Consider the following 16,971-nt stretch of genomic DNA (forward strand, 5'->3'; position numbering starts at 1 on the left):
AGCAAACAAAGCAGATAGTCTTTCCAGGTCCTTACAAAGCTTATAGTGTAATAAAAGATGGCTATTAAATAATTGTCAAAAGCGAGAAAACACTAGAATGAATAGACCTATCTGAGTCTCCAACTATCCATGCTAATAAAAAGGTGTGTTGATTTGTCCACAAGCAGAAGAGCTAAAAAGCTACGGCGTGGTCGGGGTAAGGGCACAGCATGTGCAGGAATAACACACTTGGGTCTGCGTCTGGTCTCCTCTGAGTTTCCTCACATTGGGCGTGTTGCTTCTCAGGTCTGAGCGTCCAATTCTTAGCTATAAAATGGAAGTGATGGTACCTACCTCCCAGGGGGGTTAAGAAGATCAAGTAAGAGAATGCATGCACAGAATTCATATTGAGTCATGCTTGGCACTGAGCAAACCCTGCAGAAATGATGGTGGTCTTCATTATTAGTGCTGTTACTGTGAGTGTTCTCTTGGACTTTACACATCCCAGGGGCACACAGCAAGGCACAGCCTTGAGGCCCCTCCTGCTCTCTCTGACTCTTCTCCAGCTCCGCTGACCTCAGCTGGGTGTGAGGTCCTGGTGGCAACTCAGCTCAAGCCACAGGGGAGCTGTGGGAGGGTCCCACGGAGGGCAGCGAAGGAGGCGCCCCATCCCCAGCTAACCCACGACCTCGTCTGCTTATTTCCCATGCAGGCGACTGAACGACAATGACATATCTGTTCTAGAGGCCACTGGTATCTTCAAGAAGTTGCCCAACCTGCGGAAAATGTAAGTCAACCTTGGGAACTTAGTGGCAGCCTCCAGGCCCTGGCCAGGGTCTGTGCTGCAGACTAGAGCCATGTGCTGAGGCATTGGTGGCTCCCTTACCTCTGCTCCAGCCCTTCTCAGCCTCCTCCAGACCCCACTCCGGGCATGTATTTAGAAGTAGGACAGGAAGGGGGCGCCTGGGTGGCTTAGTCGGTTAAGCGTCCGACTTTCGCTTAGGTCATGATCTCGCGGTTCGTGGGTTCGAGCCCTGCGTCAGGCTCTGTGCTGACTGCCAGCTCAGAGCCTGGAGCCTGTTTCAGTCTGTGACTCCCTCTCTCTCTGACCCTCCCCTGCTCAAACTGTCTCTCTCTCTCTCTCCTAGAAATAAATAAAATATTAAAAAAAAAAAATTAAAAAAAAAAAAGAAGTAGGACAGGAAGGCACAGCCATACAGACAGGCCAAAACAAAACTTCAGTTTTTAAGTTATCGAGTATTCTTTAGATCGTGCGTCCTACAGCACCCCTAAGTCTCCAGGTCGCCTCCCACCACCTGACCCCACACACCCACCACCTACCCCAAGGGATGTTAAGGAGGACTCAGGAAGGTCCAGCAGTGGAACTCAGAGGTCTAGGGTGCACATCTCTTCCTGCTTTCTACAAGGTGACAGTTGAAAGGTCTGTTTTTATATGGCCTCTCAAGGCTTCTGCATCAGACGGTGGAGCAGAAGTGCCAGACATCTCGTACACCGAGCTGCAGTCTTGGTGTCCCCAGGCCTGAGCGGAGCCTGACATGACGCAGAGAGTCCACATGCTTACATTGGCTTCTCCAATGCCATGGCTGCCTACCCTCCTCACCCTCTCCCTGCCTAGGAGTTTGGGCCAAACAAGAATAATCTGGCCGAGCTAAGGGAACGTTTGTCCCACAAGCTTTGAGTCCTCTATACATGTGTTCTCAGCTGAAATCAAACAAGGCCATGCATGCTGACTTCTTGTTGCAGCTCTCAGACAGTAAGCAGGTGTCCTTTGCACAGTATATTTAGTGCCACATCTTTTTGCATGTTTATGCTTTTGTTGGTGTTTTTACTGTTTAAATGGCCCGGGTACATAGTGCTAAAGGGCTATCTAGCCTTCCTAAGCACAAGAAGGCTGTCATGTGCCTTATGGAGAAAATATGTGTGTTACATAGTTTTGTTCAGACGTGAGTTATAGAGCTGTAGGCTGTGTGCAATGTAAATAAATCAACAACATATATGAAATAAGGTGTCTTTAAGCAGAAACACATCAAACAAGGTTATGTATTGATCAGCTGATGAAAATGTTGTGACCAGAGGCTCACAGGAACCTAACCCTGTATTTCCCCTAGGAGCAATGGTTCAGCATTCCCAAATTCATTTTTCCCCAGTGACTTTGTAGAATATCACCACCATGAATAATGAGAACTGACTGTAACCCTTAGTTTTTGTCTTGTTCTTCAGTCTTCCACCCATCAGTCCCCTGTAGGTGAGAAGGAGAAAGACCTTCCCCTGCCCCATGCACCACCTCTCTCTTTCCCTCCCTGCCCGTGGCCACGACCTTGCCCATGGCCTCACTGACTGCTTTGTAGCTGGGAGCAGTAGAGAGCACTCAGAAGGGACAGATGAGAGACAGACACACGTGGGCCCTGGTGAGGACTGTGGCTGGCTGTGTGGTCAACCTTCAGAGGTCAAGCACAGGCATTACCCATAACCTGCAAGAAAATGTCCTTTTTAATTCAAACTTGAGAAAGGCATACTTTTTTAAACATCAAAACAAACTTCCATGCATATGGAGATAAGGCAGGTATCAAAATGAGTAAGGCTGGCCAAGTACATATCTGCACAGTAAACAGGATCAAGTAGTATTTGCTTCCATAAAGAAATATTACCCCCCCCCCCCCCCGCCATATTCAGTGGAGTTCATGCACTTTGAGTCTTTCTTTCACCTTCCCTTTTGTAGCCAGGATGGGAGAATAGAGAACTGTTTCTGTGCACCAAGAAAACAACAGCACAAACACAATGATAAGTGGCAAACAACTCCCAGCCTCCACATCCAAGCTACAAGAGAATGGTTGGGACTGTGGCAAAGCATAGACCCACTTCTCACCCAAGGAGACATGGGTCACTTGGCTTGTCCCAGTATTTGCCTAGCTGGAATGAAGGTCAGGGCTGCCAGATAATCCCTTCAGCAGCCAGAAATCCATGTGTGGGAAAGAACAGACCTGTGTTTGTTCTGAGTTCAGCTCCGTCCCCCCTCCCCCCACTGTGTGACCCTAGGAATATCCTTAGCCTTGCTGAGCCTTAGTAATATTATTTGCATAATAGAAATAAATCCTTCTTCCTTGTAAATTATGATGAAGATCAGAAATAAGTATGGGAGCGCCTGGGTGGCTCAGTCGGTTAAAGGGCCATCTCTTATTTCAGCTCAGGTCACAGTCCCAGGGTTCATAAGATTGAGCCCCACATTCAGCATGGAGCCTGCTTGGTTTTCTCTCCCTCTCTCTGCCTCTCCACTACTCGCACTCACTCTCTCAAAATAAATAAACATTTTTTAAAAATAAATAGGGGTGCCTGGGTGGCTCACCAGTTGGTTACACATCCAACTCTTGCTTTTAGCTCAGGTCATAATCTCAGGGGGTTGTGGGTTTGGGGCCCTGTTATCAGCAGAGAGCCTGTTTGGGATTATGTCTCTCCCTCTCTCTGCCCCTCCCCCGCTTGCACTGTCTCCGTCTCTCTCAAATAAATAAAATAAAATAAATAAAAGAGGAGTTGAAAATTCATATACTTGCAGGACCCAGGAAGTAACACAAATGTGGAAAGGAGCTGGGTAAAGGGCAATATTAATAATAACAATAATAATAGCTAGCCATTAATGGTTTCTAAACACTGTACTCTGCCCCAGACTGTACTGATATTAATCCATTTAACTCCCACCAAGAAAAACAAAAAAGAGATTGAGATTGTTTCCTTTTACAAATAAGGAAGTTGAAACATAGAAAGCACTTATCCCAGGTTAAAACTCAAGCAGCAGGGGTACCTGGGTGGCTCAGTCAGTTAAGTGTCCAACTCTTGATTTCAGCTCAGGTCATGATCTCATGGTTCGTGAGATGGAGCCCGTGAGACTGAGCCCTGCATCTGGTGCTGGGTTGACAGTGCGGATCCTGCTTGGGATTCTATCTCCCTCTCTCTCTGCCCCTCCCCCCACCCATGCTAATGCTAGCTCTCAAACATTTAAAAAAAAAAAAAAAGCTGAAGCTGCAGCACCAGCAGTGGTAACAGTGCATTCGCTGGGGAATGCATGCAGTCTCTGAAGGCAGTACATACCTGTGTGCACATGTATGTGCGCACACATGCATATGCATAGTGCTAGCCAACCAAGCAAGTGGCCCGTGGAGCAGATCTGGTCCCAAATCACTGGCTACAGCTACTTATTTAAAATAATTTGATGGCAGCTCTTTTTGTTAAGGGCCCTAAACTGAGACCCGCCACCATCCCTATATCCCCATAGAGGCCGTGGCTCCCAGCTGGATCAGAGTAAGGTTAAAGCCAGCTGTGTCTGTGCCCAGGTCGGCTAAGCTTCCCCAAGGACTGTGGGGTCACAGGGCACATGGGCCAAGGAGAGGGAACATAAAGCCCTACGTGTTTAAACTCCATGGTGTGTGCCTTTCCAAACCCTGTCTGAACCTCTGTGCCTTTACCTGTCCTGTTGGAATCATGAGATCTCCATGAGTATCACATGTACTAAGTGATACAGAAAAAAAAGAAAAAAGTATAAGCCATTACCCAAGAGGTTTATTAGTACTATGACATCTCAAGGCAACTTTTCAGAAGATGTCACATAGACTGCAGTCATGGCCCCTCTCAGAGACTTCTTGGTCAGTCCTTATCATGAAGGAGAATCTCAGCCACAGACTAAACCCCAGGAGCCCTCTAGCCAAAATCAGGTGGATTTGTTGGCACTAGTTGTATTTTTAGTAAGAATTAGTAGCCCACTTTTAAAAATCAGGAGCACCACAGAAACAAAAATCCAAATTCCTGGCATCTTCTGGAAAGTCCAAAGATCTGACAAAACAGGGCCCGTGTTCCCAAATGGCTCCAGTTGAGTTAAAGTGAGGGGCAGCCGCCCCCTTAAATAGGGCCTGTGCTTTCCTGGTCGCTGGGCTTGTGGCCTGTGCTGTCCCCACTAGACTTGCTTCCTACTTTAAGTCACCATCCTAGACCCTAGGGACATTCAAGCTTGTGACCCCAGCTTGAAATAGAATTTCTACCTCATGGGAGGGAAAGGTTCATAAAAAGGTGGAGAGGACCTCCCTGACCTGACAGTGTGCCAGAGTGCTTGTTCCATTATGACCCAGCATCCTTAGTTCTAGAAAAATCCACGTAGCTCTCACCCCACTACATTTTTGTCTGGCCTGGGCTTTAAACAGGACTACAGATGCTCGCCTGTTGCCAGAGTTCATGGGCTGTCTTATGAACCCTGGGCTAGAAGAAGCCCAGGCTTGCCTCCTCAGACTCAGGCTTCCCAGGGGTAGCTAGACAAACCCCCAGCCTGCAGGGGCCTCAGTGTTTCTTGGGAAGATGAGAACAAGGTCTGAAAGGTACAGCCAGCAACGAACAGAGACCTGCATAGCTGCTCGCTGGGGCTGTCCTGCCTCTGCCCCTCTGAAATGACCCCAAGTTTGCGTGGACGTTTCTGAGGCTGGGCGCTTTCAAGTGTAAGATCCCATCCTCATCAGAGTCAAAACGGTGATGAAGTCATATTTCTTCAGGTGCATCTGTAGAGGTAAAAATGGAGAGAGGCCTCCTGAGTGGCCCTGGTTTTACATGTTGGGGTTCCTGGGATCTGGGGTGTCTTCAGGAAGATCCTGCTCTGAGAGTAAGATAGAGTTCCTACAAAACCCAATGCCCTTCTTTTGTGTGTGGAGTGCTTGCTCCAAGCTGCCTATAGGTTTTATAGGTTTGAGCGTGATTTGATGAATGGGGAGACAACAGCAGCCTGGTCTTCTGGAAAATTCTATCCCCTCCTTTTGTGCTCTCCTTATGTTTTCCATTCTCCCAGCCTGAGGAAATCCAATTCACAAACCTTACAGTAATGTGATGTTAATTTTGCTCATTTAAAGAAACAGATGTCAGGAAATGGGAACCCTCCCCCTTCATGGCTGCTTTAACTCATCTTCATTGCCCGTCCTGTGTACTTTAATTCCCCAGGGAGCCTAACTCTCTGGAGCAAAATCCCGCTCCTCCGGCATTCAGATGAGTTATAGCTGCTGGGAGAGCCTTTATCTCTCCTCCCATGTCTAATTTGGGGGTAATTTGCAGTCTCCCCAGTGCATTACCTTCATTCTTGGGCTATCCTGGACCAGAACAACCAGGATTTATAAGAAAACCGGCTGAGTTTAAGGAGAGCCAGGCAAGGGTGCGGGGCAGAAATCCAGTTAGAGTCTCCCAGCTCTCTCAGACCTTGGGGGAAGGATGCTGAGGAGCATTGCTCCCGTTTCCCAGGCAAGATAGAAAGGGCGGGAGGTGAACAGGGCCACGACAGAAGTACTGAGGGAGCAGTCAGGGCACCAGCTGTTTCCTCTGCACCTGTGCACAGGTGTGAGCACTGCCATGCCTTGCAGGACCAGTCCCTACCTGGAAAGAAGGCAAGGGGCTGGCGTCAAGCCCACGGATGCCCAGTTCCATCACTTGCTCTGAGCCAGTTGTTGAGGGAAGCTTCAGCCCCTGCAGTTGCCATGGGTGAGCCCAGAGCTATGCCGGGGCAGGAGCAGAAGAGTAGCAAAAGTACCAGAAGCTCAGGGTGCGCCTCCAGGGCCTGGAGCTGCTCCCTCACCTGTCTGAGCCTCAGTATCCCCAGCTGTAAAATGCACTCATTTCCGGTGAGCCCTCAGTCCCAACAACATCAGTGCGCTTAGTGGGTGCACCTGCAGATGTCGCCGTTCACAGAACACCATCCCCTGTGCAAGGCACTGACAGGCTGTTTGCTCCAGAGCTTGGATTCTTCCCCCAGTGTGTGTAAACACCATCCCCTTCCACTCCATCCATCCCACCCAGAATGCATTGCAGGCCTGACCATGCGGGTGGTCCGTGGAGGTCCCCTGCCAGGGAGAGTCCAGAGGGACTCTGGTTGCACCAGCAACCCTGCAGGATATCTAGTGAGGCCTGGCATGTGGTGAGCAGATATCGGAGGCAAAGACCTTCTCTCAGAGCTCAGGGCAGACTCAGAAGGGGCGGCCCCCAGCCTTGGTAGGACTGTAAGAAAATCCAATGCCCCACCCCCTGAATTCTGCAAAGCAGTAATACAAGGGTGTGAGAGGCCACACCACCACAGGAACATTCACTCGAGAAAGTGGCGGCTCCCTGGAGGACTTTGATGCACCAGAAAGCCGGGCCTCAATCCGTTTTCTATCAGCTGTGTGGCTTTGGGCAAGTTACTTAATATACTCTCTGAAACTCAGTTACCTCATGCAGAAGATGAGACAAGGATAGTATACACTAGTATTCCTCTGAGAGGCATTGTTTTAGGGATTCAGTGTGACTCCATGGGCCTGCCCTCTCACATGGAACCTCATACATACTCAGTGCTGGAAAAGTACTAACTAGAAGGTATCCATGTACACTAAGGATCGCAACCGTAGAGCTGGAAGTTCTGCAAAGCCCCACTCCCACAGAGGGCACATCTTGTGCTTTGCTCCTGTCCTCCACTTGAGAAGCACCACTTGGCTAGAGCTTCTGTTGAAGGGAGAAAGTCAGTTTCAGAAGCACCATTTTAAACCTGCTCATCCCCAGGGAAGAGGATCCTGAAGACTTGAAGCTCTACATGGCCCATTTCACACAGCAGCCCCACCTGTGTGGATTGGGCTCCCTGCTCCACGGCCACAGGTGCTGACGACCAAACATCAGGGAGCCCAACTGTCCAGTCCTTGTGCAGGGGCGCCTCAGGGTCCCCACTGGGTGCAGGGCTAACGATCCCCTTCCTGCACCCTGCCCCACTCTGTTCCCTCCTTCTAGAAACCTGAGTAACAACAAGATCAAGGAGGTGAGAGAGGGTGCCTTTGATGGAGCAGCAAGCGTGCAGGAGCTGATGCTGACCGGGAACCAGCTGGAAACCGTGCATGAGCGCATGTTCCGCGGCCTCAGTGGCCTCAAGACCCTGTGAGTGCCCCGGGCCTGGGCCAAGTCCTAGAAGGGGATGGGAGGGCAAGGGCATCAGAGGGGGATTCATAGCCTGCCGGGCAGCTCCTGGGCCTGGGTACTGTCCTGACCTGCTGAGTCCCTTACTGCCCTCAACACACACACACCAAAAGATACTTGCCCGAAGGCATACACATGTATAGATTCATACTGGAAACATGCTGAGAGAGGCACACACACATTTACCCACATATACATATAGGCATATATACATAACAATGATACATACACAGGCAGTATGCACATAAGCACATACACAAATCAGCATGCACATGCAAGTGCACACACACACAGACACACAAGCTGATGTTCACAGCCACATCTTGATTCTCCTTTTTCCTCCTAGAAATATATATGCATACACTAACCACCACACATATGTACTCCTGACTCCCAGTTTTACTATACACAAAGCATGCACAGACAAAAACGTACATACACATTTACAGGTAGCCCTGCTGGGGACCCAGGCCCTACTGTCACAGAACAAACCTCAGCAACATGAGTAGTCTGGGCTTGGAGTTGGCAAAAGCATCCCATCTAAACACACACACACACACACACACACACACACACACACACACACACACATTTTGGCTCTGTGGTGGAGGGGAGAAGATGATGCCTGTGCTCCCTCATCTCTACCCCTCTTCTTGCAGGATGCTGAGGAGTAACCTGATCAACTGTGTGAGCAATGACACCTTTGCTGGCCTGAGTTCAGTGAGGTTGCTGTCCCTCTATGACAATCGGATCACCACCATCACCCCTGGAGCCTTCACCACGCTCGTCTCCCTGTCCACCATGTAAGTCCTCCTGTATCCATGCACACCAACTGGGCCACTCTCCTGCAGACCTCTCCCCTGGCAGCTCCATACTATCTTTGGCCAAGGCCCTTTACCCATCTGTCAACTTCATAACCATTTGCTAGGCTGCCTCCATGGGCCAGGCACCGTCTAGATGCTGAGAATTCACAGACATGGTCCCTCCTTCCTGGAGCTCACAGCATAGTAAATTGCCACAGCAGGGAGCTCCACAGTGTTACGGAAACCCAACATAGGCTTTGTCAAGGAACACTGGAGCTGTGCTCTGGAAAGTGGGTAGGAGATAGGTTGTTCAAGAAAGTGAGAAGTGCATTTCCTTCCGTGGAAAGAACATGTGCAAAGGCCCTGTGGTAGGTTGTTGCAGAGCAAATGTGTGAGACTGAGAAAAGTCTAAGATGGTTCATAGCACAGAATAAGAGAGATTGAGATATGGGGCGCCTGGGTGGCTTACTTGGTTAAGTATGAAACTCTTGGTTTCGGCTCAGATCATGAACTCATGGCTCACGAGTTTGAGCCTCGTGTCAGGCTCTGCACAGGCAGTGTGGAGCCTGCCTGGAATTCTGTCTCTCTCTGCCCCTGCCCTGCTCTTATTCTCTCCCTCCCTCCCCCCCCCAAAATAAATAAAATTTAAAAATGATTAAAAAATAATAATAATAATAAAAAGAGAGAGAGAGAAGGTGAGGTTAAGACCAGGCAGGAGGGAGACCAGGACCAGGCTACAGGCCTGCTGTGGACTACTTTGATCTTCGTGCAAAGCATGTCAGGAAGCCACTGAAGGTTTTAAGCAGGCCAGTGACATGATCTGACAGGGGTTTTTACATGATGTCACAGGCTGCTTAAATCTATATCAGAACCAGAAGTAGAATCTAGCTCTCAGGACACCTAAATGAGTGCTCCTGCCCAGGTAATTCATTAGGTATTGAATTTACCACTACTGGTAAAAGAGGCTATTTAGAATAGCAGTTAAAGCGACGGACTCTAGAGCCAGATTTCCTGGGTTCAAATCCTGGCTTTACCTCTTATTAGCTCTGTGACCTTAGAAAAGTTACTTCGCCTCTCTGTGTTTCAATTGTTCCTTCTGTATAATCCGTCTTATAGGATTGTTATGAGGATCGAATCCGTTCATATTTTTAAAATGCACAGCAGGGGCCTGAGACATAGAAAGCACTGACCCCATTAGCCCTTATGGTTGTTTCTAGTACTTCGATTAGCCTCAAGTGCTGGTCCGTTCTCCACTCTTTCCTTCCCCAGTGACTCTTTGGAAGACAGAAGAGAAAGGCTTTTGCTGCCTCTCCTCTTGCTGCCTATGGTCATGTTCCCATACACCCGCCTCACTGGGAATAAAAGCCATATTGTAGGGGTCCTAAAAGGCCCGCTCCATCCAGTCCCTCCAAAGCTCCTCCGGGCCAGCCCCACCTCCCTCCCCACCCTACACCCACTCCTGCTCCCTGAAACAGCCTTCCCCTGGCCTCCCTCCCCACCATCCATTCTTTGCATCAGTGTCCGTTGCCTCACCCCACTCTACTCCTGTGCCATCACCCCCAGTTCCTCAGCCCCACTCTCCTTCCCTTTTCCATAGCACCGACCACTTCCTAATATACTATTACAACTGACGTTGTGCTGTTGATTGCAGACTGTCTGCCTCCCATCAGCTGGAATGTAGGTTCCAGAAGGACAGGGATGCGCAGCTCTTTAGTGCACTGCTGTGTCCTCAGCGCCTCCATCTGTGCCTGGCACTAAGTAAATGCTCATTACATAACTGCTGAAGAAACGGATGCATTGAATGAATGAGTGACAGCCAGATGGGGGACCGTGGGTTAGGGACTAGCACCAGCAGGTTGGTTTATTTTTAATCCTCCTGTTTGCCTCCATACTGGGAATCCAAAGACAAAAAATGCCAAGAGAGGTAGAGTCACAAAGCATTAAGGAAACCAGCTTTGACATGAGAGGAAACTTGCCCGACTTCACGCAGCTGCTGAACGTCAGTGCCAGGATTCAAACTCTGGATGTCTGACTCCCAAGCTCTTAATTGTCCTGTCCTACCGCAGCCCCTCAGGGCTGTCTGGCCTCTTGTGTAACCTCCCTGAAGCTTTACTTTCCTTGTGTGTGTGAAATGAGAAGAATGTTACCTCCTTCCCCAGGCTGTTGGGACAAATCTGAATGGGAGAACAGCTTTATGAATTGCTTAGCCTGGTTCCAGTCCTCCGGCCGACACTCACAGCCTGACAGCTGCCCTCCCTGGTCCCTCCACCATCCAGTCACTGCATTCCATAGATGCCTATAAAGTGGCCGTGCAGGTTCCATGCAGGACCCTGGAGACACCCAAGGTGTCTGGGGGGTAGACACACAAGGCTGACCCCCACCATGCAGGAGCTGAGAGTCTAAAGAGGGAGGCATTGCCTGTGGGTGCTGTGCAGGACACACAGTCGAGTGGAGGAGAAGACTGGGACCAGCAGACTCCTCATTTCCTTTTGGGGAGGGGCCGTCTAAGCCAGGACTGAAGCCAGGCAAACAGTAGAGAGATTCGTGCCTCGGGTTGGGGGGAGGGAGTGGTGTGGGGGGCTAAGTGTAAGAGAATCCTGCTGAGGGATTGAAGACAGCCAGCAGCCAGGGCTCAGCGAGGCAGGGAAGGCGTGGCAGGAGACTGTGGTCACATCTGTCCACAGAGGTCCGGAATGAGACCCTCGCAAAGACTGCATCTGGATCTTGGGAGAGAGTCTGCACTTCCTTTCCCAGATCTCCTTCCTCCTTCCCTGGAACCCAGAGCTGGCCTGCCTGGAGAGCTGGGCCCCAGGCTTGCACGCCTGGATCCTAAGGCCGGCTCCCACAGTAGAGGGGAGGGTGCAAACCACTCAGAGAGGACCCTTCTTTCCTCTCAGAAACCTCCTGTCCAACCCCTTCAACTGCAACTGCCACCTGGCCTGGCTCGGCAAGTGGCTGAGGAAGAGGCGGATCGTAAGCGGGAACCCCCGGTGCCAAAAGCCTTTCTTCCTCAAGGAGATCCCCATCCAGGATGTGGCCATCCAGGACTTCACCTGTGAAGGTGAGAGGCTGAGGGCTGGTGGAGGAAGGGCAGTACCGGGGAAGGAAGAGTGACACAAGAGGGGAGGTGCAGCAGTGACTGAAGGTCGGGACCCCCTGAGATCTAACTGGACTCTGCCCTCAGGCATGCATCTGTGGCTCTGAAGGACTCTGCAGGTCTGCTGCTTAGCCATATGGCTCCTTCTTGCACATTAAGAAAAGGGGCCTCTTTCTAAAGAGATTGTACTTCTGTCAACAGAAATGTGTTATAATATACTGATTTTTTGAAAACAAGATAACTTATCGCTATCTATGAGAGCACTGTTGTACTAAATATTCTAATCTACCATGTCCACGGCGCGATTGATGCCCCTTCGATGATGAGGCACCTTTGTGCAGTAGGTAACCTACACTGCTGTGCAAGGGAGCCCTGGCCCTCAGTTTTCCTGTCTGCATCATGATGAGGCTCTACATATCAGACTTAAACATGGGCTCCTGGAAATTTTCTGTCACTGGCTAGGGGCTTGTGAATACCTGGAGATCCACAGCTTTGAGTGTCAGGATTCCAAAGGGCATATCTGCATAAATTCAAGCCAGTACTTGGTCACCTATAGGTTATCTGGAGACAAATTAACTGGTTTGTAGGTTAACTGAGGTTAAGGTATAATGGGGGCTGGGGACACATTTACCACCCCAGAGGGATTGTGCAGTGGAAGGAAAGAGGAGGGAAGGAGACAGGGCTCCCCCCTCCCCCAGACCACTCCTTCAGTAAGGTTGGCTAATTCCTGACTTGGTTAACTGACCTCTTTCCTATCTAATACTCCAGTTAATCGAGTTTTTTTTAAGCCTTCATTTTATGTTGAATGTGGTAGAAGAGAGGTGTGCTTCCCCGACCCAAGAACACATTCTTTTCCCTTCAACCATGGATGAGACCAGCAGGCTCCTTGTTCCTGGCTCTGGCTCAGAGTGGAGGGCTTCCCTTCCCTGAGGGCAGCGCGGTGCCTGCGCCTGCTCACCTGCCTCCGCAGAGAAGCTGGTCTCCCGCCGCGCTCACTCTGGGGCTCTCCGCAGGCAATGACGAGAGTAGCTGCCAGCTGGGCCCGCTCTGCCCGGAGCAGTGCACCTGCGTGGAGACGGTGGTGCGGTGCAGCAACAGGGGGCTGCACGCCCTCCCCAAAGGCATTCCCAAGGACGTGACCGAACTGTGAGTACTGCCACCCCTCACTGAGCACCCTCAGATCCCACCACCGCCAGCCTTATCCCCAGGGTCTCGAGCGGGACTTCCTGGGATCCCCTTCCTCGAGTGGGAGCAGAGCCTGGGCCGAGGGGTCGGTCGGGCAGCCACGTGGACATGGGAACAGGAAGCATCGCCCCGGTGCCTCCGCCTGGCAGGTGACCAGTACCTAGCCCTCCAGAATAAAGTGGGGGGAGGGGGGGAGTTACTGTCTCATCTTCTAGATTACCCCAGGCCCCTTGCTCTTACCCCACCTTCTAGATTCCCCAGCAGTCTCTCAGAAATATCACAGGATTGTGGTGAAGTCATTGCCCAGCAGGCACACAAGCTTACTGAGCACTTCCACCAATATGATCCTTTTCCACCTTAAAACTGCCAGTGTTGCTGATGAAATCTTAGTTCTGCCCCCTGTCCGTGCTCCAGCCAGAAGCCATGCGACCCCAGAGCCCAGGCTCCTGACACTAATTCCTCAGGGTTGCTCCTGCCCCAGAAGCTCCCACTTAAAAGACGGATCATTCCCTTCCTGAAGGGCCCTTCACATTGTGCCAAAAACTGTATTTCTATGCCAGTTGGCCCGTGGGTGGGGAGGCCTCTCCCGAGGGTACAGGAGCAGCCCAGCCATGGCAGGTGAGTGCAGCACACTGGCACAGCCAGCACAGGCCACACTCACTCTCGTGTTCATGCATTCATTCACTCCGCAGGTGTTTATTATAGAGCCCCTGTCGTGTCGGGCCCTCTGCTCACACTGGGGAGACGGTGGTGAGCAAAACAGGTTCACCAGAGAAGGTAGACATTAGCTCCGTCATCTCAGCAGCACCCGTGAGAGGACAACCATGAAAAGTGCTACAAAAGAGAGGAACAGGCTGTTGTGAACCCCGAAAATAGAGAGGCTTCACTTGGGTGTGGAGATCAGAGAAAGCTTCTCTGGAGAGATGAAGCTCGAACTGAAACCACAGGGTCAGAGGCAGGCAACGAGCCGGGGAGGGGGCGCCCCACACACCCCACTGCAGTTGCTGCAGGTGGGGGCAGGCAGAGCTGGGTGAGCTGTGACAGGGACCCACGTGCCTGAGCAGGAAGGCACACTCACATTCCATCCCCCCTCTCACATCTCAGGCTCGCACTCTCTCCCTGGACCCTAGACACCAGCAGGGAGTGTTTCTCTGGCTCTGCCAGTGCTTCCTGGGGAGAAGCCTGAGTAAGACACTGTCTGAGTATAGCAGGTCAGTTCCTGGGTGTGAGTTGTGCCTCCCTGCATCTCTTGACACTCCAGAAGGTCGTAACCAGGGCTGCTGATCCCAGGAAAGGAAGGAAGGTTGTGACAGTCACTAAAAGTCCACGACAGCCCCACGTTTGGGCTCTGGCTGTGCGGATGGAGGTCTGCATGAGCAATGCACTTGGTGCAGTGAGTCCCGAGCCCTTCCCTCATCTGGCAGCGCCGAGGCCAGAAATGGCCCAGGTGCTCACCTCCTTCTTGGGCCAAGTTACACATGCTAAAGAGAAGGAAATGCCATGAAAACAGGCCCACAGATGCTTTTCCCCAAAGCTCATGACGCAGAGATTGAACTAACGAAGATAATTGGCTGTAGTCTTATAAAGTAAACTTCAGAGCTTGGGGAAACCTGATTTCCTGCTTTGGAAATGATGGCTCTTCCCTTGGCCCGACTGGCTTCCAGAGTGCACCAAGGATGGCACCCCTCACCTCTGAGCCCAGACCATCTCCTGGAAGGAGAGGAGGAGTGTCTGGGGAGGGGTCCAGGGAGCACAAGGCAGGAAAATTGATGCCAGAGAGTGAAAGCTGACAGGCCCAGAAAACAGTGGCTTGGAGGCCTCTGCTTTCAAGGACCAAATTCAGTGTTTGGATCCAGCACTGGCTTTCCAGCTCCCTCAGGCATCATCAGTGGTCTCAGGCAGAGCTGCCAACTTAGAAAACAAAATTAAGTTTAATTCACTGAGAAGGAGAGGAAAAAAAATAGACAAAGTTTCAGAGCATTTCTCCAAAGGGCAGGGTATAGGAGCCCATTGCAGTCAGGAGTGAGCAAGGTGGTGGGAACCAGAGGGAAGTGAGTTTTCCTGTTAACCGTCTGCAAACCCCTGGCCCTTCTCTCTTCTTGGGAGAAGGGTGCCTGAGACCCACGGCTATCCCCTTGCTCATTCAAGCAGTCACCGAGCTAGGTCCTCAGTACCCCTGATTCTCTCTCAGCGGTAAGAACTAAGTCACTTCCCAAGCCTCATCTCTGGTAAGCAGCTGAGTCACGATCAGAAGGCACTTTGGTCTGACCCCAACCCCCATGCTCTAGCCCCCTACCCCAGAAGTTCTTCAACTTCGGGGTCTCAGGACCCCCTTACATTTGTCAAAAGCAATGAGGACTCTCAGTACTTTTGTTCATGTGCTTAAATCAATTGATATTTACCACATTGGAAACTACTACTGAGAAGTTTTTTGAAATGTGCTTATTAATCCATTTAGAAAGAATAATTTATGCATTATATGTTTATATAAAGAAAGCATACTTCTATGAAAACCAAACCAAAAGAAATTTAACTGAGAAGAGTGACATTTTTAGAAATATAGTTGAAGGCAACTGGATGTTCATATCCTACTTCAGCACTCACTCTGTTGTGATAGTGTTTTGGGTCAAGTAGGAGAAGAAAATCTGGCTTCACAGAGACACGTATCGAAAAAGGGAGGAGAATTTTAATAGCCCTTCCAAATAATTGTGGAGATTCTTTGATAATATGCCAAACCCGCATAGTGGTAAGGGCTAGTTGCTATGTGAAGCCCAAAACCTATCAATGAACTTTTTATACTCTGTTACAACCCGCCGATCTATCCTGTGCTTTGAATGGAACTTTTCCCCCACCTTGCGTGATCTTGTAACACTAGGCACTGGTCCTTTGGAGAATATTGGTTCATAGAGTTACACAGATCTTCCCAGTGCTGACACATTGCATTATACAATATCAAAACTGTCATAGCCATTAACACCGAGAAATCTCAGCAGAAAAGTCTTTCAATAAAGGGATACTGCTCAATGTAGCAGTTATGGGTTTTCTAAAATTTTAATTTTCACTTGGATGCAAGCTTGAATTTTTATCATTGCCAGTAAGTACTTGTTCGTTGTTTCCTTGACGTGACAGGCTCACTGTTCACTTTTGGGAAATTGCCTACTAAATACCTGTCCCTGAAAAACCTGTTTGCTAGTCATTCTTTTAAGTAAAAATGGTGTTTTATGAAAGAAAACCAAAAAAAGGCTAATTCAGCTTATAACTCAGTGACACCAGAGCTCTTTCTTAAGACAACTAAAGGAGAAAAGCTTTATGCATGCCACCCATTTTACCACACAGAATATTAAAAAGAAGTGTGCTCAGGGGTTGATATTTAATGCAATTAATAGTTTTTTTAGTGCTTCATGGAGGGCATTCTTCAATGCAACTGGCTTTTTTTTTTTTTCTTACCTGCATGTGCTTGAGGGGGAAGAATGTAATGGCCACTGATATCATGTGGTGCTATGGCCTTGATTCGTACTGAGGTGCCAGCAATTTTATTCACACAGTGCAAGTGGAAAACAATGTTTTAATCTTATCACAAAAGTGGTTCCAGCCCCATAGAACCCTGAAAAAGTCTAAAGGACCCCCAGGGCCAGTGGACAACACTTTAAGAATCAGGTAATTATACACTAGCAGGCAAATAATGCAGAGACACCTGCTTGAAGTCAACACTAAGTTCCTGATTTAAAAGCAAGCCTGCAGGGGCACCTGGGTGGCTTAGTCAGTTGAGCATCCCACTCTTGATTTCAGCTCCAGTCCTGGAATAGAGCCCTGCACCAGACTCCATTTTGAGCATGGAGCCTGTTTGGGATTCTCATTCCCTCCGTGTCTGTCTGTCTGTCTCTCTCTCTCTCTCTCTCTCTCTCCCCCTCTCCCCCTCTCCCCCTCTCCCAC

The 16,971-nt window shown here is 49.9% G+C and overlaps 1 protein-coding gene across 1 annotated transcript in view; it reads left to right on the forward strand.

Moving 5' to 3' along the window:
* Positions 1-16,971, forward strand: part of SLIT3 (slit guidance ligand 3) — a 598,836-nt gene that overhangs the window by 522,327 nt on the left and 59,538 nt on the right. Inside the window, exons 16-20 of the mRNA XM_077757361.1 lie at positions 692-766; positions 7,771-7,914; positions 8,613-8,756; positions 11,654-11,817; positions 12,867-12,999. Coding sequence (XP_077613487.1) covers positions 692-766; positions 7,771-7,914; positions 8,613-8,756; positions 11,654-11,817; positions 12,867-12,999 — 660 coding nt within the window. The remainder of the gene's footprint in view (positions 1-691; positions 767-7,770; positions 7,915-8,612; positions 8,757-11,653; positions 11,818-12,866; positions 13,000-16,971) is intronic.

Source organism: Crocuta crocuta, unplaced genomic scaffold (genome assembly GCF_008692635.1).
Source record: "Crocuta crocuta isolate KB4526 unplaced genomic scaffold, BGI_CrCroc_1.0 scaffold131, whole genome shotgun sequence".
Lineage (NCBI taxonomy): Eukaryota > Metazoa > Chordata > Mammalia > Carnivora > Hyaenidae > Crocuta > Crocuta crocuta.